Source organism: Ammospiza caudacuta, chromosome 5, assembly GCF_027887145.1.
Source record: "Ammospiza caudacuta isolate bAmmCau1 chromosome 5, bAmmCau1.pri, whole genome shotgun sequence".
NCBI classification, from domain to species: Eukaryota; Metazoa; Chordata; class Aves; order Passeriformes; family Passerellidae; genus Ammospiza; species Ammospiza caudacuta.
Genome location: NC_080597.1, coordinates 14,827,721 through 14,853,780, shown reverse-complemented (window position 1 = coordinate 14,853,780; position 26,060 = coordinate 14,827,721). Strand labels below are relative to the sequence as shown.

General features: G+C 40.8%; 1 protein-coding gene across 1 annotated transcript; it reads left to right on the top strand.

Moving 5' to 3' along the window:
- Positions 1-592: 592 nt before the first annotated feature.
- Positions 593-25,099, top strand: KRAS (KRAS proto-oncogene, GTPase). Its single transcript, XM_058806147.1, has 6 exons — positions 593-689; positions 1,542-1,559; positions 1,658-1,780; positions 7,149-7,327; positions 9,035-9,194; positions 21,436-25,099. The coding sequence occupies exons 3-6, from the start codon at positions 1,670-1,672 to the stop codon at positions 21,550-21,552; spliced, it is 567 nt and encodes a 188-aa protein (XP_058662130.1). The 5' UTR covers positions 593-689; positions 1,542-1,559; positions 1,658-1,669; the 3' UTR covers positions 21,553-25,099.
- The last annotated feature ends 961 nt before the right edge of the window (positions 25,100-26,060 follow it).

Sequence of the window (26,060 nt, the reverse complement as noted above, 5' to 3'; positions counted from 1 at the left end):
CAGTGGGGCACCTGGTGCCACCTCCCGGCTCCAGCAGGGCCATCTCAGAGCACAGGGCACAGGATTGCGCCCAGATGGCTCTGGAATAGAAAATCCTTCCAGTGTAGGAAATTCCCAGCCTCTCTGGGCAATCTGTGGAAGTCGTTTTCACCTCCTGCCCTAGAGGTGAAACCTCCTGGGCTCAGTCCCTGCCCGTTCCTCTGGTGCCATTGCTGGGCCCTGGAGCAGAGCCGAGGCCCTGCTCGGAGCCCTCCCTGCACACAGGGACACCCAGGGCTGAGGGCCCCTCTCCAGGCTGGACAGCCCCAGCTCCCTCAGCCTTTCCAGTCCCTAAATCACCTCCGCAGCCTCCGCTCCAGGAGCTCCGTATCTCCCTCACGCTGAGGATCCCAGGACTGGACACGGGAGTGGCCGGATGCGGTCTCGAACCCGCGGCTGCCGCTCTGCAGCGGGAGGGCGGTGCCGGCGCTGCCGCAAGGGGCGCCGGAGCGCCGAGCGCATCGATCGCGGCTGTCCATCCGTGCATCGGTGCTCGGCTCCCTGGGCAGCGCCCGCCCAGCCCTGCCCGTCCCCCGCCATTTCGCACCGGGACGGGAAGGGACCCGGAGCGGGAAGGGAAAGGAGAGCAGAGGAAGGGACGCGACGCGGGCACGGCGGGTGCCGGGAGCTCCCGCGGCACGGCCAGCCAGGTACCGCCTATCCCCACCCCGCCGAGCCGGGGCGACCCTCTTCGTTCCTTCCTTCCTTCCCCGCTTTCCCTCCGAGGTGGGGAGCGCAGCCGGCGCCCCCTTCCTCCGCTGTCGCCGTCGCCTCTCCCGTCCCCTTTTCCCCCTCCTATCCCGCTCCCCCGCCGCTCCCGCCGACATCCCCCGGAGCCGCATTCCCGGTCCTTCCCGGCGGGAGGGGACAGGTGGCCAACGCCCTGCGGGACCCGGCGCTCGCCCGAGACATCCCCCACCCCTCCCTGAGCCCTCATGGATTGTTTTTTTTTCCCCTCACCCCCTCTCGTAAATCCTTAAACCCGGAAAGTTGGGGCGGCGCGGGCGCGGCGCTGGCGGGGGCAGAGGGAGCCGGGGCGGGGCGGGCGATGCCCCGGAGCCGCGGGGGTCCCGCAGGCACGGCTCGCCCGGCGATTTAAAATTAATAAAACCCACCCTAAACTGTGTCGGGGAAGCCGCCGGAGAAGCCGTGCTCGCCGTGCCGCCTGTCGGGGCACGGGAGGCTGTGAGCTTCATTCCGAGGGGAGCTGGGACGCTCCGGGAAACCCGGGCGGGCTCCGCCAGGCACCGGGAGGAAGCAGCGGGGAACTAAATCCCTGCACGGATTAATTCCCTGCACGAAATATTCATTTCGCTTTTCCCGGAATTCAGTGCCTTTTAAATTAATTTAGGGTGGGATTATTTTTTTTTTATATACTTATTTCGTGTTCTCTTAATCTCGGTGTGACCGCTGCCTGTCGGCCGAGTGCCCGCTCTACATTCCCTGTGTGTGTAATATTTGAGGAACAGCATTCCCTCATCCCTTTTTGTCTTGTCTTGCAGGGAGGGAGCTGCTTCCCGGTAATAGCAGAGGATCCTGACGCTGAATGAGAAGGCACCGGCAGCATCCTCGTTAGTGGGAGCCCAGCTCTGCTTAATGTTGGTTTCTTTGTCATCAGGTCTGCTAAAAAATGACAGAGTATAAACTTGTGGTGGTTGGAGCTGGTGGTGTAGGCAAGAGCGCCTTGACAATACAGCTAATCCAGAATCACTTTGTGGATGAATATGACCCCACAATAGAGGTAAACACTTCTATCTCATACTTTTTGTGAGGGGAGATTATCAGTGAATAATGGTGCTTGTTTCCTTTTGATACTTACCACAAGGACAGGGCTTTATAGTAAAAAGAGCTCAGAGATATTGTTCTGCACTGGAGACAGAATTGCTGTGCTTCCTGATCTGGCTGTGGAACAAGAGCTGCAGTAACAAATTACCAGTTTTGATCAATTAAAAGCATGGTGTTAATTGCCATGTACCCTTGGGCAGTGTGGATGCGTGTTTAGGATCTCCATGACGAAGTATTTGCGAACTCACTTGAAAAAGCTTGGTGAAACCCTTCATAGCTTTGTGCAACCTCTTAAATGGGACGTTTTTCCTTAGATAAGAAGGAAAATTAGTGGTTGTGAAATGTGTGTGCCAGTCTTTCTCAGCTCCTGTCGCTGGGATCTGTTTCACACAGGGAGAGATGTGTCCTAGGATGTTGCAGTGAATGAAGCAAAAATTGGAGCCTGTTCTGTTTTGTTTTTTCTCTCTTTAAACACACCAGTACGTGTTTCCCCACCTAGAGAAGATGTTATAAGACAGCTTCTGGAATAGGCTCTTTGAAATACATGGCTCAGTACCTTAAAGTTTGAAATTGTATATAAGCTTTAAAAGTTGTGCTGTTTTAAAGGTTCATAATGAGCAGGCAAGCTCTGCCTTTTAAATACAAGAAAAATACTGGTGTTGTCTGAAATCTCCTGTGGATCGTTGCATTTAACAGCCTCAGACTCTATAAAAGGAGAAATGACACCATAACTTAGCCCAGGTTTTTATGTTCCCAGCACTGAAGCTCTGCATCTCGTGACTTCATTGATATGTTTATCCAGCAAGGCACTTCCAGGCTCACTTGAAGGAATCACAAGGGTTTAAATCTGGGCTTAAAATGGAGACTTGGGAAGTGTGTAGGTAGTGATTTTCAGACACAAGCAGGAGGAGCCAGTGTCCCGAGGTGGCACAAACAGAGATGTGTTGACTTGAGGTTCTTTCCAGGTCTCTTGCATGGCCAAATGACATTTTGCTTGCAGAAGGCTTTTGACTAGACTTGTGCAGAGAAGTCTGTCTGACTTACACCAGCAGAGCAGCTCTTTCAATTACTAAGATCTGAAGTCTTAAAACAACAACCCCAAACACTCTCTAAAATCACACCAAACTTGCTGAGAGGAACAAGCCAAATGGTATTTTCCTTTTTTCTGCAAAAGTACCTTTGGAGGCTGTTGGCCTTTGATGCTTTTTCATGATTACCTGGGTTTCTCTTAGGTTAGAGGTGTGTTTGAGCACTGCAGAAGATGCTGTGTATGTTCCATCTTCTGAGTTGTCACTGTGTAAACAGTTTAGGAACACAGAAACTTAAATGCCAGTATTCCTGGAGCACTTGAGGAATTTTGCTATTCCACCAGCTGAGTGATTTGAAGGACATTAAATACATTTAAAATATAAAATAATAAAATGGAAATACAGTTCCTTATAGAATGAACCTGAAAATCCCAGAACTGTGTCTTTTATTCATGGAGTCATAGGCTGGTTTGGGTGGGAGGAGACCTTAAAGACCTTCTTGTTCCCATGGGCAGGGACACTTTCCACAAGACCAGGGTGCTCCAAGCCCTGTCCACCCTGGCCTTGGCCATTCCCAGGGATGGGGCAGCCACAAATTCAGTGCTGTGTCCAGAATCCGTGTGTCTTTAAGAATGATACCAAATTAACTGGTAATTAAGCAGCCCAATAGGTTTTGCCAGTGTTCCCATCTTGTCACATGCAGCAGCATTCATTTCTGCTCCTTTTACAAGTTCTTGTCTACTAGATCCTGTTCTTATCTTGTAAATTCTGAGGCCTCAGGGATGGAAACTGTATTTTCCTCCTCCTGGTAACTGGCTCTGTGTGTGCTCACATGTGGGTAAGCAGTATTTCAGTGCCAACAAGGGCAGGCTGTGATTTGGAGTGTCAAACAAATGAAAATTGGGTTTAAATGCTGAGGTTCATGCTGGGGCAGAATCCACTTGGTTGAGCAGGGTTGGTGATGGTGCTTCCTGTGTAGGTGCAGTTGTGATGCTGATCAAAGAACAATGTAGAGTGGGTTTTAGGCAGTATGAGGAGATAAGGCTAAAATTGCCTTGACTGGTGAATAATTAGGATAGTTCAGTGGTGTCACTACTGTTGTTTGCCATTTAGCACTGTTTCTTTCATTGCAATACAGCAGAATATTTCTTTTCCCTGCAAATAATCATGCTGAATAATTTGGGGTAAGATAGAGAAGATAGTTTAGTGTTTGTTGTCCATGGTATATTTCATAACTACACAGTTACTGAATAATTCTAGGTATTTCCTGTGATTAACAGAATGAAACTCCACACTTGTAAAATTCTCCTGTTGTGAAGACATAGTGTGGTGCAGCAGAGGAAAAAACACATTAATTACTTAATCACAGGTGCCTTTACAGTGTTAATTTTGCTGCTGCTTTTTGGTGGAATAAACCTAATGATTCAACAAATAACCTGATTGGAAAACGTCAAATTTCAGGGCCTGCTTGAGTGCTTTATGACTTAAATCTGAGCAGAGCAGATGGCAGGGCAGGGGGAGGACTGAAAATGAGTGTTTGGGTGGCTGCAGTTGTTCAGACACCGATGCTTTATGTGTGTTTCACAGTCCAATGCTTTATTTGAAGGAGATGTCCGAGCAAGGATTTATAGCCAAGTAATTTTAAGTGTTTTATTTTAAATTAAATGGGCAGCAACCGTTGTAAATCTGGCCTGAGCAGCTGGGGCAGTGCCCTCTACCGGCCGAGGCTGAGCAAATCTTACTTGTGCTCCCTTCTATTTCTTTCATTTTTAGCTTTTTTACGTTTTCACGAGGTTTCAGCCCTAAATATGTGTCGTCTTTTAAACGTCCCAGAGTAAGAGCAGCTTTCCTAGCTGCTTGTCAGAGGTTTGGAAATTGGATTAGCCAAATCCCTCGGCTGATTTAGGAATACTGATATTTAAATCCGTGTTCTTAAATGACCCGTGCCCTTGTGAAACAAGCACCAATATTTAGTAATGGCTGAGTCTCAGGAGCTGTGATATTTTAGCATTAAATCTCTGGTATAATGGAGTTTTGTGGAGTAATAATTACTTGCCTAGATGGGATTTATTAAGCACTGGCGATTTTTTTAGCTAAATTCCGTATATAGTGTAAAGCTGAGATTTCATATCATATTTTCTTATCAGTGCTTGTGAGCAAATGGAATTATTACTCCTCTAGCATAATTCTTGCTGTTTTTTATGGCTTGTGAAAGACCAATAAAAGCAGGTCATGTGATCAATGAAATTTTTAAAAGTTACACACTGTATACTGAGGAAAAACTGGAATTTCACATTTGAAGCTGGGTAGGAATCAGGAATTAATCTTCTAGTTTGCATTTTGTTTTTACTTAATAGTCAAATGTGAATTTCATGTTTGATGTTTTGCAAGGAGGAGGGAAAAAAGGCCAAAAAAATTTATTATTTTTGTCTGTAAATCATAAGCTTCAGTTTTCTCTCCCACATCTTTCTTTTCCTTCTGCTTCAAATCCCCTCACTAGGTAGTCACTAAGATTTCCTCCCCAGAGGTGACAAAGCAACTAAGCACCCCAAAATAGTAATTTTTGTATCTGTGCTCTGCTTTATGCTGGTGCATCTTTGCTGCTACTGCTAACATGGTAGGCAGTTCTTAAAAGTGATTTTTTTTTTCTCTTAAAATGAAAATTACGTAAAGCTTTTGTTTAGCACTCAGTTGAGGGGAATTTCTTTGCCTTTGAAGTCCTTAAGATGGAAAGGAACAGTACAGGCTTTTCAAGAACTGCTTTTCATATTTTTGAACTAGCAGTCAAATTGCAAGAAGAGAAAGTGCAAGCTTTGTAAATATGTCTGGTATAATGAAATAAGTTCTAGAACTGTGGTAAAGGTGTCCCAGGACATGGGGGATCTGCTCGTGAATGGAAGTGTTGCAATGAAGATGCATCCTTAGGTTTGGGGGTTTTTGTAATTTTTTTCCCTTTAAGCAGCAAGATTAGAATATTAATTATATTTTAAAACACATTGGAGCTTGTGTGTTTCTCAGCTGTATCAATATTTAAACATGGCTTAAAAGTTTCTGAAGTAACTTCCCCACTTATTACCTGATCACTGAATTTGCACTTCTGTGAAATAAATAGTCTAAAAATCATGTTGGAAGCAAACTTCTGTCTTTAAGGTAAACTGTAAGAATTCTTTTATCTGATATTGTGAGCCTGGATGACATTTAACAGTAAATGTGAGGTTACAAAATTGGTTTGGTTTAAAATACTGGTTTTTTACAGTTATCTCCCGCTTCTTTCTTAGCATGAGCAGCAGGGGAGAAAAGAGTATTTTATGAAATTACAAATGGCTAGAAATTCCCTAAGAGTAGGTGTACTGTGCCCTAAAATGGGTACAAAGGAAGGAAGGCTGTTCTGAATTCACCTTGCAGCTGGCTAGAACTGCAATTTAAATTCTTTAATTCCCTTCCCTTAGCTTAGGTTCACTCCTGTATGGTGTCAGAACAGCAGCAGTGTTGTGTTAATCTCGAGCTGAAAGGTGACAGCAGGAGCTGGTGTTCATACCTGTTATTTGTTACAAGAGCTGCTTACTGGGAATAATTCATGCTGCTGCTTGATGACACCTTTTCCAAGCTCATTGCTTTATTTCAAACACAGGGGTGTTTATAGAAATTACTGGGCATGTAATGCTCACCTTCTTACTGCTGAAGCTGTGTACTCACAGAGGCCTAGCACCTAAACAGGGCTGTAATAAAATCTGGCTGGTGGGACTTTGTACAGATTTTAGCCACTTGAGTCAGTGACCTGAAAGCTTTGATTTGATAGCATTGAAATAATTTGTTCTGACATCTCTGTGAACCAGCCCATCAGGGTTTTCATATGGCTCTGTTGATCTGTCCTGCCTGAAAAGCTTCAATTTCAAATATATCAGCTCAACTTTGATAACAGCAGATAGCATTATGCACACCTGCTCAGGCATACAAAACACATTTCCTGTCCCAAACACTGAAGGCTTTTTATTCTTCACTTCCTTTTCAGTGGCAAAGATTTTTGGAGTTGTCTTACTTGTGTATTCTTTCTGGTTTATTATTTTGTGCATTCTTGTAGCATAGAATGAGGGACAAATTGTGGTTGAAATAACAAAATTAGTAGATTGTATCGTATTCAAATTAAAATAAAATTTTATTTAAATTAGCAAGTTTAAGTACAGTCAAACCTTTTCAGTCACTCTTATTGCTGCTAAATAATTTGATTATCTCCAGATTTATTGATGTTCAAAACCTGACCTGTTTGTGATTAACCAAGGTGTATTTTTTCCCTAGGATTCCTACAGGAAGCAAGTAGTAATTGATGGAGAAACCTGTCTCTTGGATATTCTTGACACAGCAGGTCAAGAAGAGTACAGTGCAATGAGGGACCAATATATGAGAACAGGGGAAGGCTTCCTCTGTGTGTTTGCCATAAACAATACAAAGTCTTTTGAAGATATTCACCATTATAGGTGTGTATATGAAGAGATAATCCACCAGCTCTTGTTGTTAGGTGGGAAGGGGGCTTGTTCTTACTCTGGATAATACAGCAATCTCTCATGAAATAGGGAAAATCTGAAAATTAACAATATTGCAGCTTATTTGTGCATCTGTTATCTGGAATTTTGGGTAATCTGAAAATCTGCCTTGCTCATAAATGAGGTGTAAATTATTGTGACTTGGTATTCTGAGTCAAGACTTACCCAAAGATAAATTCTGTCCATTCCATTGATAAAATTGTTTGCTAAGGTGGAAAAACTGAAGCTGTTGTAATTGTACAGACAGTAATGTCAATTGCTGGTGTTGTTTGGGGCTGGAGGGGGAAATACCTGGGGGTGTTGTGAGAAGAATAACTTGTGTGAGCCCTGATGCCTGAGAAGGACAGACATACAAAACCAGAGCTCCATAATGACAGTAAAAACCAATTGTTACTAATTTCTTCATATTATCTTCTTTGAAGTAATTAGTTAAGAATTCCAATTCATGCTTTCTCTGTCAGCTACACTAATTTAGAAATAGAAGCAGTCTCTGGTGATTATCATAGCAGATCATTTATAACTTAGTGCCTTACTGTTATCCTGAATTCTCCCTGGGTATTCTGTTAGAAGGCAATGCTAATTCCCACCAAAGATCACTGAGTTCAGCAGCATCAGCCTAAGGTTAGTCCCAAACACATGTTAATCTATCCACAGTTAGGTAGTAATAATAATAATAATAATAGTAATATCACAGATGGGTTTCCTGTGGGTTTAGAGGAGGAAGGGAGAAAGGCAAGAAAGATGTTGGTGTAAGGAGAAGGAGCATACAGGTTTTCATGAGGAATTTTTGTTTTTAAAGAGAGTTGCAGATTTGCACAAGAAGACCTTCACAGTTTATTTCAAAGAGTGTTGGGAGTTGAGTGCTGGAATTTTTTTCTGTGCATTGACAGACCTGTGGGTGACCTTCCAGGCTTGAAGCTGAACAATCATAAAGAGCTGGAAATAGTGTCTATTTTAATTAAGGAACACATTGCTAGATTATTTGGAAGGCAGAAGTAATGAAATTAATGATTTTTATTCAAGATTCCTCACAAGTACATCTAACATCTTTCAAGATCCTTTCTAACTAGTGCTTGTAAAAACTCTTATGAAATACCTCTCTGTAGAGAGCCAGACCAGTGGTCTTCAGAGTTTTAAAACCCCTAAGTGCAGAATTTTTAATGCTGTTTTTACTTAAAGAAAAAAATAAAGTTACAACCTCCCCCCAAATCCAAACCAAAATCAAGACAGCAGACACAGAGCTTTTGGCAATGTTTTGGCAAATTAATTGAGTATTGAGTGTTGAATGTGAGAGGTAAGTAGTAAGATTAATACCAGAGTTTGTTAAGCTTATTCTGATATTAGCTGCTAAAAAGCTAAAAAAAATATTTTTAAAAGAACAGTGTAATGACATTAACCTCTTAGTAGTTTGTAAAATGTCAAGCTTTTGGTTGGTTGATTGGTTTGTTTTTGTTTAGTAAGATGCTAAACTTGATGCTGACAGGATTGGTCAATTTATTTTTTAGTGGCTTCCAGTAGTGCATGTGCAGTAGATTAACATAAAGAATGATGTTCAACTCTGTTAATTAAATGTTTTAACTGTTTTAAAATCTACTATATAATACTTGCTAAATGCAGTCTTCTCTTTTTCTTTGTTTTTAGGGAACAAATAAAGAGAGTTAAAGACTCAGAAGATGTCCCAATGGTGCTAGTAGGAAACAAATGTGATTTGCCTTCCAGAACAGTAGACACAAAACAAGCTCAGGATTTAGCAAGAAGTTACGGAATTCCTTTCATTGAAACATCAGCAAAGACAAGACAGGTAAAGCTCAAGACTTCCCAGATGCAGAGCTCTCACCTGAATTACCATCATGTTAATTATTCCAGGCATTGACATTTGCTTAGTCATATCAATGGATGCATCTCTGCAGATTGGAAATCCTTGGGGTGTTTCTTCTTTCTGTCAACTTGCTTATAATTGGGTATTGATGAGTGATTGATTGGCTTCAAGTGGGCAGACTCAGAGTGAGACCTGGCCTGTTGTTGCTCTCTTCTGTCAGGTGATTGCAGCATTCTTGACCTTGTGAGAGGTTTTAATAGAATAGAAGCACTTCTGCTTAGAGGTGAAATGCTTTTTTTTCCCTTAGCAAGAGGATTAAACAGACAAGCAGCTAATTATTTTATTCTGATTTAAGTGTTTTCATTAATAACAAAGGAATTTTTCCTTGAGGCATTGATTCTCTAATTAGGGGACATGCTTGATACACCTAAGCAATCGACCTTAAGGCTATTTCTGAAGTTCCTGAGTTAGTTGCTTGTGTAAAATGATACTTTTCCTAAACTTTAGAGCTCACTCTTGATCTGTTGTAGCTCACTGGTCCTTTCAGTGCCTCTCTTGGGCTGTGTGAGGACATCTGAGCTTTCAGGTGAAGAGAAACTTTATGGATAGAGGTGGAACTGGCTCAGTCCTTCTGGAGGAAAGCAATCTTGAAAAATGCTGGTTGGTGGTTTCTCTTGTTTCTCTTTAAAGAGCAAAGATTTTACTGTCAGTACAAATTAGAACAGGCCTGAGTGACTCCTACTCTGCATAATCAGGAGTGTTATGTGCAGGTTGTGAATCAGAAATTCAGGAGGTAAATAGGGGCAGAATGCTGCAGTTGGAGTAACTGCTCAGAATTTCTGTAGAAATCCAGCTACATCACTTGGCAGAATTTCCTCATAGCTTGTAAGGCATTTTTTGAGCTGAGAAATTAATATTTTACTAGTGCAAATTTGCTCCACCTAACCAAGGTTTTGACAAGTTGAAACCTGGGCTCATGAGTAAAACTTCACGGAGCAATGCTAACTTCTGGCAACAAACAAAGTCTGTTAGGTAGGATAAAAAAAACCAAAGCAGAATTACCAAACTTGAATGACTGAGAATAAATTAGGCCACACAATTGTCCTGAAGAAGGGGGGGCGTACAAGTGGACTGAATAATGATACTGGCTTTGTTTGGAAGGTGGCTGTCATGGATATAGGAGGGTGAAAAAATAACTCTGAAATTACATTTTAGGTTTGAAACAACAGAAGTGCTACACCAACATCTAGGTTTGACTTTGTTCAGTGTGTCTCATACAGCATCAGGCTTTGTTGGGGAAATATTCCTTTTGCACAGCCACTTCTGTTAAAAAGGATATTTGAAAACAGATGCCCAATAGACTGTTTAGAACCTGTTGGATTCAAAAAGTTGGCACCACTAGGGATGGCTGCTTATTCTTTCCCAGTGCTGTTCAGAGCTTGTTGTGCTATGAAATTCCTTCATAGGATGCCATGTAAATAAAATATTTTTGAGAAAAGAAAGAACTGGAATTTAGTTATAGCAAGAGGATGTAAATATTAGTGTATGTGCTTGTATATGCATGTGTGTGTGTATGTGCATAGAATGATTTTTCAGTCACACTGTCATATATATAAATATGTGTATGTGTATATATGTCTCCATACACACACATACACACACACACCTTCTTCAAAAGTAATTTTAAATTAGGGGAGCCAAACCATTTTGGCAGCTGCAAATGGCCCATGGGCTGCAGTTTTATTCACTCTTTGTCTAAAGTCAATATATAAATAAAACTCTGGTTTTCTCTGTCCTCATGAAGACCTTCCAAGTATGAGCAGATGCAGCTGGTGGTCTTCTGGGGTCTGTGGAAACTCTGCCCTGAATCTTTCAAAGTGGGAACCTTCTTTTCCACTCCTGTCCTCACTTCCACCACATGGAAACATCATCACTAATGCCCTGCTGAAAGGCACCATTTTCCTGCCTCTGCCCTTTCCTGTGCCCAGTTCTGCTGGAGCTCAGAGGGGATCAGAAATGTTTCTGCAGAAGGAAACTGGGAAGGTGGGAATAGGAGGAAGTTGTCAGAATAGACTGTTTTGATTGTCAAGACACTTTTTTAAAAGGATGGCATTGCATGCTCACACAGAATGATGTCTCAGCTAAGTTTTTAAGATTTTTCACAAATTCACAGGCAAGGACAGAAAAGAATATTGACATGAAGTACAGAAATAAGCTGTTTTAGAAATTAGTGTGTTTGGGTTCTGACTGAGAATAAAGATGTGCACTTCAGCTCCCAGCAAGAAGATTGTGTTTTAAGACAAATCCCTCTGTGAATTTTCAAACAAATCATTGAATTCATCAGTGAAACCTTGCCTTAGTGGGCCCTACAACTTGGGTATAAGGCTACAGATTATTAATATTTTCTATTGGACCACTGACTGAAATCAGTATAATGTAATTTATGAAAACTTGTGATAGTCCTGCTTCTGAATGTAAGCAAGGGGCAGTACTGGTGATTTTGTAAGGCCATGAGCATTTACTCATCCTTTCACAATCCTTATGGAGAAGGGGATGAATGGCTTAGGTTTATTTTGATTGCTGATTTTGCTTTTCTCTGTTTGACATAAGCTTTATATTCAGGTTCTTCCCTGTCTACATGAGCATGTAGCTCCCAATATTATCAATAATATCCGTGAGAGATGAGGGACAAACTTGATTTATCTCCACCAAAGCTGCACCTGCCATTCTTTATTGGGCTTCTCCTTGCCTGGGAGTTACACAGGGCAAAGCTGTAAGGCCAGACCACCTCAGTGTGGTTTGACTGTAGGGCTTTGTTTCCCTTGGAACATTTCAGCTTTCCTGCTGCTATTGGATTCACAGGGAAAGCAGATGAATAAGCATTATTGCAAGCACAGTAAATGGTTTCCCAAAGTTTGGGGTCTCTTTATTTAAATACATGTTTAAACTCACTTTTGAAGTGTGTCATGAAGAAGTTGACCTAAATCACCAGAATGCTGTTAAAAAAGCATTTTGGTTATTTTAGCTGCCTGATGTACTGTGGGGTAGACCCCAGCCTTGTGATCAAGCTAAGTTGAGAACCTGTGCCTGGTCTGGTGAAGTAACTGGGGCAGTATTTACAGAAATTCATTCCTACACATCAGTTAAAATTCAGATAATTCAGTTTACTTGTACCATTTTTAGGGGTTTGCCATATCTGTTTAATGATACTGTATCGCTCCAAGCCATTTTTAATCCAGTTCTTGTGTACAGATTTCATCTTAAAGCTTTGTTTTCAATGAGCTTTAGCTTGGTCAGACATTTTACACTGGGGGTTGAGTTTTTCTTGTCACTTGCCTGTTGTAAGGCAGAACTTTTCTGGAAGAGCTTAGTCCTCCCCCAAGGACAAAGCTCCAAGGGTAGAAAGTTTTGGTTGCTTTTAGGAGATCAGCTGTGATCAAGTGTTTAAGGATGGGCACAGAACAGTTTTGAGTTGTCAGGGCTAACTTTCATTAGCTTCCTTTAAGCACTACAGAAGTGGAACTTGGGAAAATTGCTGTTTGGGATACTTTGGTCTGGGTTTGAAACACCCTTTCTTTGCACATGGTCATGTTTTAAATGGAGTGTTTGGCTGTCATTCAGGAGGCAAAAGCACCTCAAAATCATTGCCTCAAGGTCCTGGGTTCCTTAGGCTGTTTAGATTTTGAAGTTTCAATAACTGCCAAGGGGTATCTTTGCTTCCTGCTCTGACAGCTAAAAGAACTGGTTACTCCCATTTTATTTATATAGCCATTGCTTATTGAAGGAAAAAAATACTAGTAAGTCTTAAATTGGTATTAAAATTACTTAAGTTTGTAGGATTGGCATCTGGCTCTTTAAAATGTCTGTGCTAGTGCTATAGGCAAATATGTGTTTGTACAGATTTTCTTTCAGAATAATCTCTTTCAGCAGGGTTCATAAGTCTATTCTTGGTGGTGGCAGTAATTGCAATTTCTTTTTTCACTCTGTGTCTCTCCATCTCTCTGCATTGCTAAAGCAAATTACAGCTCCTGCTGGTGATGGGAAAGTTGGCAATAAATGTTGACTCAACAATTGTTACCTAATTTTTCATGTGAAATCTCCATAATCAAATTACATCTTTCTACTCCAAAACAGATTTGCAAAAATGTTGATTTTTGTACAGCCTGTGCTTTGGCACATAGCAGCTGATCAATGTTTGCTGTTTCCACTTCAGAAGGAAACTTCCATTCCTTCCAGCAAAACATGGAAGTATGAGCTTTACTTGGATTTTGCCTGGTTTAGGGGTTTTCTTTACATTTTGCAACCTGACAGACCTGGAATGTAAGACTTGTCCATACTTGACTACGTCCTGACAAGGCACATTATGCAAATACAGGGCAATACAATCCAGGAAATAAATCTAATTAATTTAATCTTCAAATTGAAGAGGCAGTAGTTCAGAAGAACACTCAAAGAACCCTTAAAGTGTAAGGATTAAGCAGCAGTGTGTTAAAAATAAGTGTTCAGTGTGATAACCTGTGGCAGAGGTCGTGCAGAATGACCCAGTAATTGTGGCAGTAAATGCTGCCTGGCTGTTGTTCTTCAGTGCAGAATATGAAGATGAAATGGAGACAGAATTTATGGAAAATCTGCCAAATAAAAGCCAAGACTGCCCATTGGTAGTAATAAAGCTTTGGGGCTTAAGTGGTTGTGCTGCTTGCCAAGATCATCAGTGTGTTGTGGTTTTATTTTCAAATGATGAGTTTGTATTAAAATAATAACCCTGTTAATCTGATTGGGGACACAAGCACTGAGATTGATAGTAAGGCAGAGGAGAGATTTGCTTTCCCCTTAAAAAACTACAGTGGAACATTTTTCATCTTGTTCTAATAAGAACATCCTCAGAGATTGATCTAAATTCTTACATTTATGCACAGATACACTAATTTTGAAATATTTTAACTTAGAGCTGGTGCTGTATCTCTTCATATTGTATTTGGTTAAAGATGTCTTTAACAGTCTCTGTACATTTATTTTTTTAACGCTTGTAATGTCATGTCCAAGTGGCCTAAATGCAGAGCTGCAGAAAAGTAAGGTGTGAGACCAGAGAAGTAAAACATGTAGCTCTGTGTCATCCCTGGAACACCTGAGGAGCATTTCTGCAGCAGATTAAAACCTGAGCAGCAGAATTTCAGATTGTTTGTGTTTAGTTGTTGTTAAGGCACCCTCGTGGTTGCTGGGTCTGGCCCAGAGGAACAGGTCAGGTGTGTCTTGCTGATGTAACAAAGCTCTTAAAGATTACAATAATGAACATTTGCTGCCATGCCTCAGATACCACTTTTTCTAAATTTAATAGCACAGTGCTTGCTTTATGAAGTTAGTAGCTTTAAAAACAGCACTGCCCCAAATTTAGTATTCTTAGAAAATTTTATTTCTTTATAACCACTTAGAAAATCACCTGGAGGGACTTTTTTATTACTTTGTTAGCTTGATCCATGGATTTTTGCAAAGTTCTCCCTCTGACCTAAAGAACAGAACATGAAGGAGCTTGCTTTTCTTTGCCCAAACAGTAACATGTTCTCACTTTGGCTCAAAACTGCAAGTGGGTGGTTTAACTATGTGTGTTCATAAGTACTCCCTAGCTCACAATCTAATAAGGTTTTGTGCCTCCTGCATACATCCATGCCCACAGAAACGTGGGAATATTCAGCAGCACAAGCAGTATCATTTTCAGCAGTGGAAGAAAAGAAGTCTTGCTCTTTTTTAGGCCCAGAAGAAAAGCAGGGCTTGAAGCACAGATATTCATAATAATTGGTAATCAAGAAATTAAGTTTTTATCAAGCAGCAGATGAGCAAGCCCAGCATTTTAAATGCATAAATGGAGCTCCATATACTTCTCTCAAGTAAAGCTCATAATTTCAGTGGTTTTGTTGTGTTTTTTTCCCCTTCCATGGGTGTCCCAGTTTGTCTCAGTCATTAACAAAGCCATTTTTAAGGAGTTGTGTTTTACAATGCAGAGAGTGGAGGATGCTTTTTATACATTGGTGCGAGAGATCCGACAGTACAGAGTGAAAAAAATCAGCAAAGAAGAAAAGACTCCAGGGTGTGTGAAAATTAAAAAATGCCTTGTAATGTAACAGGGTAAGTTTGTAATGTACCAGGGTAAGTGTTGCAAATCACTTGCCAAATAAAACTGATTGATGGTATCTTGCCAATCAGACTTTTTGTGGCTAATCAATGACATAATTTCAGATATAAAACCAATCACGTTTCAGTGTCCTCAATATGGATTTACTTTGTTTTGTGGGGTTTTGATAAATGGATTAACAAGAAGTCTGTACTGCATATTCAATTTTCCAGCTGGGAAATGGAGGCACAGTTCTGAGTGGGAAGAAGTTAGGAGGAAGGAGTTTTATTAGGAATATATTGGAGATGCTGTTGAGGTGAATGTTGGTTGAAGCTTCAGGCTGATAAACTAAGGGGAGAAGATTATAACACAAGTCCTCCTCAAATACAGAAACAGGAGATTCTTAATCCAGCAAAACAGTATTTGACTGGTGTACAGGATTTTTTAATTCTCAGGCCCTTCTTTATGCCATGTTATTTTTATCTTGTTCTTCCCCAGCTTAAAAAATTTACCTTTACCACATCTAGGGTTTTTTTTTTTTGTTTTTTTTGTGAACTATAATGCCATGAGTGATTCAGATTTAGACAAAATAGGGTTTCACCTTTTTTTGAGAGCCTTTACAAGAGGTGGGGGTGAAGGAACACTGGAGGAGGAGAGGGGACTAAACAAATACCAACAAGAAAGCACCAAAAAAACCCTAATATCCAAATTCTCACAAAATCTTTTTTTTAATTTATGTATTCTGCTGTAAGAAAAAAGGGAGGAGGTGAGGACAGAAGAAACTGGTATGGAAGAAGTGCTTGTCTAAATCACTTCCAGTGTTTTTTGAGTAAACTATCAGAGCAGCTCCTTGCAGATATTCCTATCCCATTAATTCTTTACCTCCTCCTGCAGAGAGTGAGTTGTTACTCCTTATATACTTATCCAGGTGGGGGATGACCTGGAATTTCCCATTCTGTGAAAGAAAAGCTGTTCATTTTTCAAGGTTTGTGTTTGTACTTCAGAATGTGTGGCAGAGAAGTAGTAGCATTTGGGTTGTATCCTCCAGAGACTGTCACAGTGTGGGAATATTCTCCTCAGTAAGGGAGTTTTGTTTCTCTTTCTGGGGAAGAAGTTTTGATTCATTTCAGTTTTTACTAGATCTGCTCAGGCTTGTTAGTCTCAGCTTTTAAGTGATGAATGACTGCTCAGAGGTAATTATTTAGATTTTTTTTTTAATGGAGTCCATTTTCATGGAGATGTTCAGTGACTGGATGTGGCACTTAATGCCATGACATAGTTGACAAGGTGCTGAGCAGTCAGAGGTTGGACTTGATGAGCTTGTAGGTCTTTTCCAACCTTAATGATACAATTCAGTCACTTTATGACACTCTTTGCATCACAGGTTTCCATTGCAGGAAATTGAAAACTTCAGTCATGAAGCTCCCTAGTATTGCATCCAAATATTACTAAAATTGATGCCATCAGTACACCTTGTTTTTTCTTTCCCTGCTATCAAAAAAAACAACAAAGAGAAGCTGGGCAAAATTACTTTTGATGAGAACAATAGAAATTAAGTTTCTCAAGCCCTGTAGCCTTCTGGAAGCCAACTTTACAGTTACTTGGTGTGTTACTGATGGAACCATACCACAAAGTAGAGTTTATTTTTTTTATTCTGGGACTTGGAAGATGCTGAGTCCTGTCTGCTTTCCCTTCCTGTTGGGAGAATGGGAATAAGATGGTGAGAATTGTGGTTTTCAGTGGAAAAATTTTTGCAGAATGTAGGGTTCTTAATTATGTCTCAGAACATAAATGGCTTTCCTTCTGCCAGCTTCCTACTTTCTAGTGATGTCCAAGAGAAGTATTTTTGGGGGGGTTTCACACCTTTTTTTTTTTTTTTTTTGTCCCTATGAGGGAAATCTGTCAGCAGTGGGTATTGTTGAGTTTTGGTATTTGTTGTTGTGTGTTCTTTTTTCCCTGCACCACTGTTTAGAAAATGGTCTGGGATCTAAGGCTCTAGAACTTCAGGAATCTGCTTGGGGAAGAAATTGTTTGCCTTTATTCCCAAGTGTATTCTGCATGGTATTGATGGGCATTTGCAGCAACTTTGTATTTAGGGAGTTGAGCTGGAGGAAGCATATTCCAAAATTATTGTGGCACAGCTGTAGTTCAGTAGTGATTAGAGTGGAATGACAAGTCTGCTATTTAAACCAGCCTGGCTTGTATTACTTTCTAGTCAGTAAAAAAATGAATTATTTCAGTCTGATATGTAGTAGGTGGCTAAGGAGAGCAGCACCTGGTGGTGTGAGCCTTACAGCTGGAATTTCAGACTTCAGAAATACTTATTGTAACACAGATTGCAATGACAGTATTCTGTGAATAATCAAGCTGGATGGTTCAGAGTGTTTTTCTCCCTCTTGGAATATTCTTTATCTTCTTACTGCTTGTGGATGCCTTCCTAAGTTCTGTTAGTCTTGCACAAGGAAACGGAAAACTTTGACTGCCCAGACTGCCATGAACTGCTGATGCTTTCCAAGAGTTTCATCCCTTTGGCTGTTACACAGTAAAGCAGAAAGGACAAAACCTTGCTCTATTTGTAATTTCCAGCTAGCAGGGAGAAATTTCCAAAACTCCGTGTGAAATCCTCAAAAGAACTAATTCTGTGAAAGTGTCGGATTCTTTAAATAAAAAGCATGCTACAAGCAGACATCTAAATAATGTAATTCAGGTTGAGTGGAAAGTTTGAATTACAAAAGTTCTAGATTTGAATTTAAAAATGCCTAAATTCTTGATTCAAACTGCAATTTAATGGTTTCTCTCCATAGTACTACAGAAGTGTACAAATAACTTCTATTCCTTGTGACTGATGCATATGTGTATGTATATATGGATTATATTTTAAAAATATGTAAGAAGTCCTACAATTTAGAACCTGTTTAAGGGTCATTTTTGGCACTGGTATTTTAAGGAATTCCAAATTCCTTATGATTTTTTGTTATTGCCAGCCAGGTTCGTTGCCTGGTCTAATGCATGCTTGTGGTGGTGCTGGCACATCTCCAGCCTTCTCTGCAGGCATGGGACCCTGTGGGGCTCCAAAAGCAAACTTGTAGCCAGGAGCAGGCTGTTCCTGTGGGATCAGTCAGGAGCAGGCTGTTCCTGTGGGATCAGTTTCTGTTCCCCCTGCCCTTTGGAAGAACAAGGGCCAGGAGCAAGGCCTGTCAATGCACCTTGAGGGAGGCTCTGGGGATCAGTTCTGAGCCTGCACAGGGAATTGTGAGTTTCTAATCTGAGCCTGGATTTTGTGCTCTCATTCAGTACAACTTAGCTTCCCCAAAGGCTTGCACACAATAAGTGCATTGTCAGGGGGAGGAAGGTCAGCTGCCTGCAGTCCCTCCCCACTGAAAGAGCTGAGTGGAAAGGTTGGCAGCTTTTGATCTCACAGCATTGATGCCTTAGGGACCTTCTGGAGACACAGTATCCACTACTTACATTTAAAATTTAATGGGCAGGCTGAAAAGTGAAAGACCTCCCTTTACCTTGTGTTCTTCACTTCTAACTCAGAAGTGATCTAGGCATAGTTTTGTTTTTCATGTTCTATTAATGACCTGTATTGAAGATGAATTGTGGCAGGACCAAACATAATCAATAATTAGTGAGGCTTCGTCTGCAGAGGTGTAAATGCAAGGATGAAAGCCAAGTCACTTCTGCAACCTGCTCTAGTGAAAAGTGTCCCTGCCCACAGCAGGGAATTGAAATGAGAGGATCTTTAGAACCCCTTCTAATACAAACCATTCTATGATTCTGTGTTGCAACATGTGCTGTATTTAACAGATCATCATCTTACGAGGTAGAAAAAATGTCAGCCTTGATTGGGAAGTTGTGTGTTTAAAGGTTCATGGTAGCATCTGGGTATTACCTTGTACAAGTCATTTTCTCTGCATTTATTTTAAGACAAGTTTAATGAGGGAAGATGGCTTGTTTGAATACTTAAATTGCAATTTTAAGTGTGTCTCATTTGAAGGCACCAACTGAAAGCCAATTCTGAAAGGTGGTTCTGTAAGGGTTCATGTCAACTGTCATGAGCAGAGGTTGTTCTTATATGGTTCTTGTGTTTTAAGAATGAAACTTTGTTTGATCTGTTGTGATTCATTCTTAGTGCTGTGCTCCTCCTTAATGCTGAGACCTGCAGTGGAATCATGAATTGTTGCTATTTCTATAGCATTTTCTACTTAAATATGGCTAAATATTCTCTTTGTGCAATAATGTTGAAGCTGTAAGCAAAATACACTGCTTCTCTCTAAAGTAATACCAAGTATCTTTAATTTTCCAAAAACTAATGAGTGACATGACCTTTTGCAGAAAGAAAGTTTTTCTCCCACTAGGCATGCTGCATCAATTTTATATTGGTCAATAATGCCTCAAAATGTAGAACAAGTTGTTTGCAAGGTCTTGTAATATGCAAAAGTGTGCTATTAATACTGGGAGATACACTGCCAAGGACTTTGAACATCAGTTGTGCATAAATGTTTTATGAGCATGAAGATTTTAAATAAATTTAGATTGTGCTGAGTACTGCTTTTTAAGTGAAGCTATTTCACACCTCCCTGTTGTTTGGACTTTTCATGGTAGGTTTCATCACCACTTGGAGTTTGGCTGAAATAGTAATGAATAAGGTGATTTTTGGCTTTTTGTTTTTTCAGAGGTCACTTTCAGTTCTTTACTGAAGTAGGCATAGAGGAGGAAATGCAGAGTGTTGGGGTTTTTTTTGGCAGCTTGAAGGCAAACTTGTGAGGCTGAATTTCTAGACCCAGTTCTATAGTGATGCATTTGGCTGCTGTGATAGAGTAGCATTTCTCAAAGATATAAGGAGTAAGGCAGCAAAGAATCAAGAAAATGTTTCTCTTAAGGATTATTAAATGTAAGACAAGACTGACTACATGAGTACTTTAGTGGGACTCAAAGCAACCTTAGAGCAAGGCCATAAATTGTTTCCCATAATTAAGTTGTAACAAAGTACATTGTACAACATTGTAATTGATAGTGGTCCATATCAGCCTTTTGGATATGCTGGTCTCTCTAGATCAGAGTTAATTTTAGTCAGCTGTAATTACCTCTGAAAGTAATGAGAAACTACTCAGTGTGAAGAAACTTCAGCTTTTGTGTCTGTAGCTCAAATCGTGGAGCCATGGAGAATTTAAGTGACTATCCAGCACCAGAGAGAATGTTTCAAGGGTCCTTAACCTTCAAAGTGAATTGAATGATTTATCAAATAACTGATCGTTGGGACATGGGATTGATTTGATCGATTTGCATGTGTAAAGATTTATAAAACTGTGGTGTGATTACTATACCAATGTGCCTGAGAAATGATCAGAATGTGTGGATTAACTATGTCCTTGGTATTGAATTATTGGTACAAACATTATAATTCATATTCCAGAGCTGTATATAGATTATTGAAGCATAAGTAAAGATAGTTAATGCTTTACAACTTCTCTGTGAGGGTGGTGAGGCCCTGGCACAGGTTGCCCAGAGAAGCTGTGGCTGCCCCATCCCTGGAAGTGCCCTAGGCCAGGTTGGATGGGGTTTGGAGCAACCTGGGACAGTGGGAGGTGGAACTGGAGGATCTTTGAGGGCCCTTCCAACCCAGGCCATTCTATAAATCTGTGATAATACATACTTATAACGTAATTGTGAGGTGTTATTATATAAATACACACTCTGTATATGATACTTTTCTAGCCTGAGGTGGGGCAAGGTGTGTTCTTGGTGATGGAGGTGAGGGCAGCACACACTTCATTGCCTTCCTTCCCACACCAGCAGTGGAATTTCACCTGTGGGCACCTGTGAGTGACCTGCAGGATGCCCTGAGCCCAGTTTAGGAGCAGCTGAGCAATAGGGCAGCAGGTGTCAGCTCCTGCTGGCACCAGAGCAGGTCCCTCAGGTGGTTGTGTCAGTGCTGCTCAGAATCCCTGAGAGGAACAGGATCAGTCCTGCAGCCAGGATTCATGATTCATGGCAGGTGGGCAGCAAAATGTGCTGATGGAACCCCCCTCACATGGCCAGGGAGGAACACAGGCTGCACCTCAGCAGTGAGTCTGAACCTCATCCTGATTTGTATCTTCTGTGTCTTTTCAGGGTGTTGATGATGCCTTCTACACATTAGTTCGAGAAATCAGAAAACACAAAGAGAAGATGAGTAAAGATGGTAAAAAGAAGAAAAAGAAGACAAAGACAAAGTGTATAATTATGTAAATACAATTTATCCTTATTCTTAAGAAGTACTGAAGTAATTTTGTACATTACACTAAATTATTAGCATTTGTTTTAGCATTACTTTACTTTCTGCTTCATGATCCTGTTAGCTTTACCTGAATGCTTGTTTTAAATGACAGTGGAAACTTCATTCCTCTTAAAGTGCCAGTATTCTTTGACTGTTGGTTCTTGAACTAGCAATGCCTGTGAAAATAAAAAAAAACAAAAAAAAAAAACAAAAAAAAACCCAAAACAAAAAAATACCCACAAAAAACCTGAGAACTGTCTTAGGACTCTTTGGTGCATGCACAGTTGCTAACTTCCTATTTTTCTTACTGATTGTGAACTTCTGTTCTGTGTGCAAAGCAAACAAATGATGCTCTACACATTTTAACATCCCCTCTGAATTTTTGGGTTTATAAATTTGGTTGGGAAAAAGGACTAGTTAGCAAAAGAAACTTTCATTTCAGCCTTTCCTTTATTTTAGACTGATTGCAATAGAGAGAGACCAGAAGCCTTTATAGTCTTCCTGTAGATTTTGCTTCTAGGCATCTAGTCTTGTAGCATTTCAGATCAACTTTAATGAATGTAAAGAGAAAACTTTCAAAAAAAATTTCACTGCAATTTGTCACGGTCACTCCTTAAATACTCTATTTTTTCTATAAAAAAATTTAAAAAAAGAAAAAAAATCTAAAAATACAACAATGCACACCTGGCAATGGAAAAAGTAAAAGTTCTAATTAGGTTAATTTGCTATTGTTAATGCATTGCTTTAAGAGCTTCACTGACTTTTTGTGTCTGAAGAACAAGGTGAAATCTCCCTGTGTCAAAGCTTTGAGCAGCTTTGTTCAGTAGGGTCAGGATTTCACCCTGAGTGTCCCTAGGAAATACTAGAATGCCTTAACAGAGAAGTTGATTCAAATTCTTAGGTTAATTCATACATGGGCCCAGAATTTGCATAATAATTAAATCAAAATCAGTCCTAAATTACGTAGTGGAGTAAAACCATTCTTCCCCTGCCCCCCTCCCCCCCAAGAGTGGCATTAAATATTTCCAGATGCCCATTTTGTGTAAAATAGGGGAGAAATTCTAAATTCCAGCAACATCAGATGAGTGAATGAAAGAGATGAATTTAGCTGCTTCATGCAAATAATTTGGAAATCCACTATGCCATGGAAATGGTGTGGAATTTGCACAATCTGTCAGCATAGAACATGATTTCCAGAGTCAGTGTTGTTTGTGTGATGTCTGTGAAGTACTGATTCAATGGTTGGTGAGTGGCATTCCAGTGTCTAGACTGTCATGAAGCTACACCAAGAGTTTAATGTTTCTTTCTCTGTGATTAAGTTCTCTTGTGATTTTTGTTCTTCTCTCCCCCCCACTTTTTTTTTTTTTTTTAATTGGAATTAATGCAGGATTTTTGCAGGAGCTTTCACTATTTGGTAGTGCAGTAGCCTAGTTATCCACTGAAGTACAAGCCAGTAGTTGCAGTGTTTGCAGTTCCTGGTGTCTCCCTGTAAATGTGGAGTTGTTTCAGGAGAGCTTTGGTCCCTGAAGGTGCACTTCTCCACAGGAGCTAACTCAGCTGCAGAGTGACACTGGAAGGTGTGACTCTGGTGTGCCCAAAAATCAAACCACAAGACAGTTGAGGTAGTATAGTTCAGGACACTGGAAAATTTGGAACAGGGAATAGCAGCATTGCCATAAGCTGAGGTATTCCATGGAAATTTTACACATGTGTGTAAAAATTGGACTGTGTAACTTGGACCATTTCTGTGAAAAGTATTATTTTGCTTCTACAGAAAAATCCCAGAGTGACTGTTGTAGGTGGGGACCTGCAAAGCTGGCAGGGAACAGAGAGTGTCTGGATTGCTCCATATTCTTTAATTCCATTGTGTCTGGGAGAAATCAGGCCTTTTCCTGCCTGTGCCCCCTGTTCCCACCCTTCACCTAAATCCAGACCCCTCTGCTCCTCTCAGTTCCCATGTGAAATCTAAGTTATGAAATATTCTGAAAAACAGTAACAGGAGAACTTAACTTTATACTATAAGGACCAATAAGGAGCAAGAACAGATTCTTAATGTCACAAAATATTTCAGAGCTTCCAAGGTTAAAATGTGTTGGAGACAGTTACTTGCACATTTTATACACTCTTGATAGTAGACGAAGAACGTAGCAAAAGTGGTTTGTAAGCCTTGAACAAATGGAAGTAATCTTCAGGTTATTTTAATTTTGGTAACTGAGTCACACTGCATGTCAAATTAGGGCTGGTCTAAAATTCTGATGTTAATTTAACTTAAAGCTGTTAGGAGAATTTGTAGCTGTAATGTCTTATTCATGAAAAGTGGGTTTCTGTAGCTCTACTCTAAAGCTCTATATGAACCAATGCTGGGGTTTTTCAGCAAAAGTGAGCTGTAGCTGCCAATCTAATTAAATTAGTACACAATCCAGTTAGATTAGCCCTTATTTACTTGAAAAAAAACCAACCCAGCCCCATCCTTGCCACTGTTGTGCAGTTTTGTCTTCCTGTTTGTTGAGATTTGGTGAAGTACGTTGGATTGCAGCTTGCACAGGCTGCTCCATCATCACTGCCCTGTCCTGCCCTGTTTGATGCTTCCACAGAACATCCCTGGGTGCTGTGTCCTGAGCAGCTCCTGAGCAAGCCTGGGAGTCACTGCCCATGTCACCTTGTCAAACTGCCTTGTGTCAGGGAGTAACACCTTCTTACAGTAGCTTTATGTAACTCTGCTAAATACCTGGGTCCTTGGTTTGCTCCAAAAGGAATTATTCTGACCGGTTTCAGTGCCCTGAAATTTTTTGCTACTCTTTTGCTGTGTGGGCTTTGTTGCAGTAACAGGATAATGGGTAAATACTGACACACACAATCTTCTGCTCTTGTCTAGACTATAAAGCAATACAATTATTACCTTCAAAGACCATCAAACTGTAAAACAAATCATTGTGTCTCAAGTTTACATAAAGCTACATAGATGGTAAATCTTTCCTAACATTTCTTTATTCCACTGTCTTGTGTTTTCATGTTGAAAATACTTCTGCTTTTTCCTCTTGAGTGCCAACTTCTTACTAGAATGACTTCTTAATGTAATATGTTTACCTGGAATGTATTTTAACTATTTTTGTATAGTGTAAACTGAAACATGCACATTTTGTACATTGTGCTTTATTTGATGTGGAACATATGCAGTGTGATCCAGTTTTTCCATAATTTGGTTGTGTGACCTAGGAATGTTGGTCATGCCAGACATTAAGTTAAAAAAGGAAAAAAAAAAAGACCACTGTTTGTTTTAAAATTTTTAATGTTTTTAGGAGTATGTGCTGTGAGGTGATCTGGAATTTGTCATTTTTTTGTCAAACTGTACTGCTCCTATTTATTGTAATGTAATAAAAATTAGTTATTGTGTCTGTCCCAGTTTCCTTTTCCTCTGCAAGAATTTCAGGTAACAGAGCATCCCACGAGTTCCATGTGTTTGGCAGTTGTTCTCTAGTCTTCCTTGCACTTCTGCTGGTGCTGCCTGTCCCAGAGCTGCTGTCCTTGTCCCCCTTGGTGGCCCTGTCTCTGAGAGGGGTGGCTGCTCAGAGCAGGTGGAAGTGCAGAGGAGCTCAGTTGATGTGGAAGGAGTTGTTCACATCAGTGTGGTGGCAGAAACTGGAGCCTGTGCATTTCATCACAAGGTACTGTATAGTCTGCCATCACTTTGTAAATTCTGTCCTAGAATTCTGTGAGGATGGTGCTGCATCCCCCCTCCCTCCTCCTCCTCCTCCGGCCAGCTGTAATGTCAGAAATGCTCACTCAGCACCTGGGCTGAGCTCCTCTGGAGCTCTTCAGGAACAGTTCCCAGGAATTGGTGCTGTCTGAAGAGCTCCTGCTTTGTAACCAACAGCCCTGGAAACTTATTTTCCTGGCTGAAAAACACCCCCAGTGGAACAACATTTTTGCTTTTGAAATTTCAAAGGAAGTCACTGACCTGGACTGTGCTGACTAAACCCACCTCACTTGTGACCCCATAAAGAGTGGGGCTGATGAGGCCCTTGGAGCTCTGCTGGACTGCAGTGGGCAGGGACCAAGTCTCCCTCAGAGCCAGTGAACCCGTTTGCTGTATTTGGAGAACCAGCACTGACAGCAGAGCATGGAATGATGCCCCCCTTCCTTGAGGCTCAACCCTTCAGCCACTGACAAGAGGCAAAGGTATGCAAGGTAAGTGCTTCAGTGAATTCCAGAGGAATTTTATACCTTCTACATACTCCTTCAGGACTGTTTGTGAGTGTAGATATGCTATAGAAAATGTACCACGGGTAGTATTCTCAGAGATTCTAAGTAACTCAGGCCTATGAGTGAATTGCTGTTGTGCTTATAGGAAATTCTGTATGAATCTTTAGTTAAATTGTTCTCAATTAAACTATGGACTAAGTGCTGTTAAGTTTAAGTGCTATTAAACCTTCAGTCATAAACTACTGGTCAGATCTGGGGTTCAGTTCAGCAAGGGGGG

Coding starts and splice junctions, on each gene's coding strand:
- KRAS (XM_058806147.1), top strand. CDS start 1,670: ATGACAGAGTATAAACTTGTGGTGGTTGGAGCTGGTGGTGTAGGCAAG. Junction 1,781..7,148: donor AATATGACCCCACAATAGAG/GTAAACACTTCT, acceptor TTTTTTCCCTAG/GATTCCTACAGGAAGCAAGT. Junction 7,328..9,034: donor GAAGATATTCACCATTATAG/GTGTGTATATGA, acceptor CTTTGTTTTTAG/GGAACAAATAAAGAGAGTTA.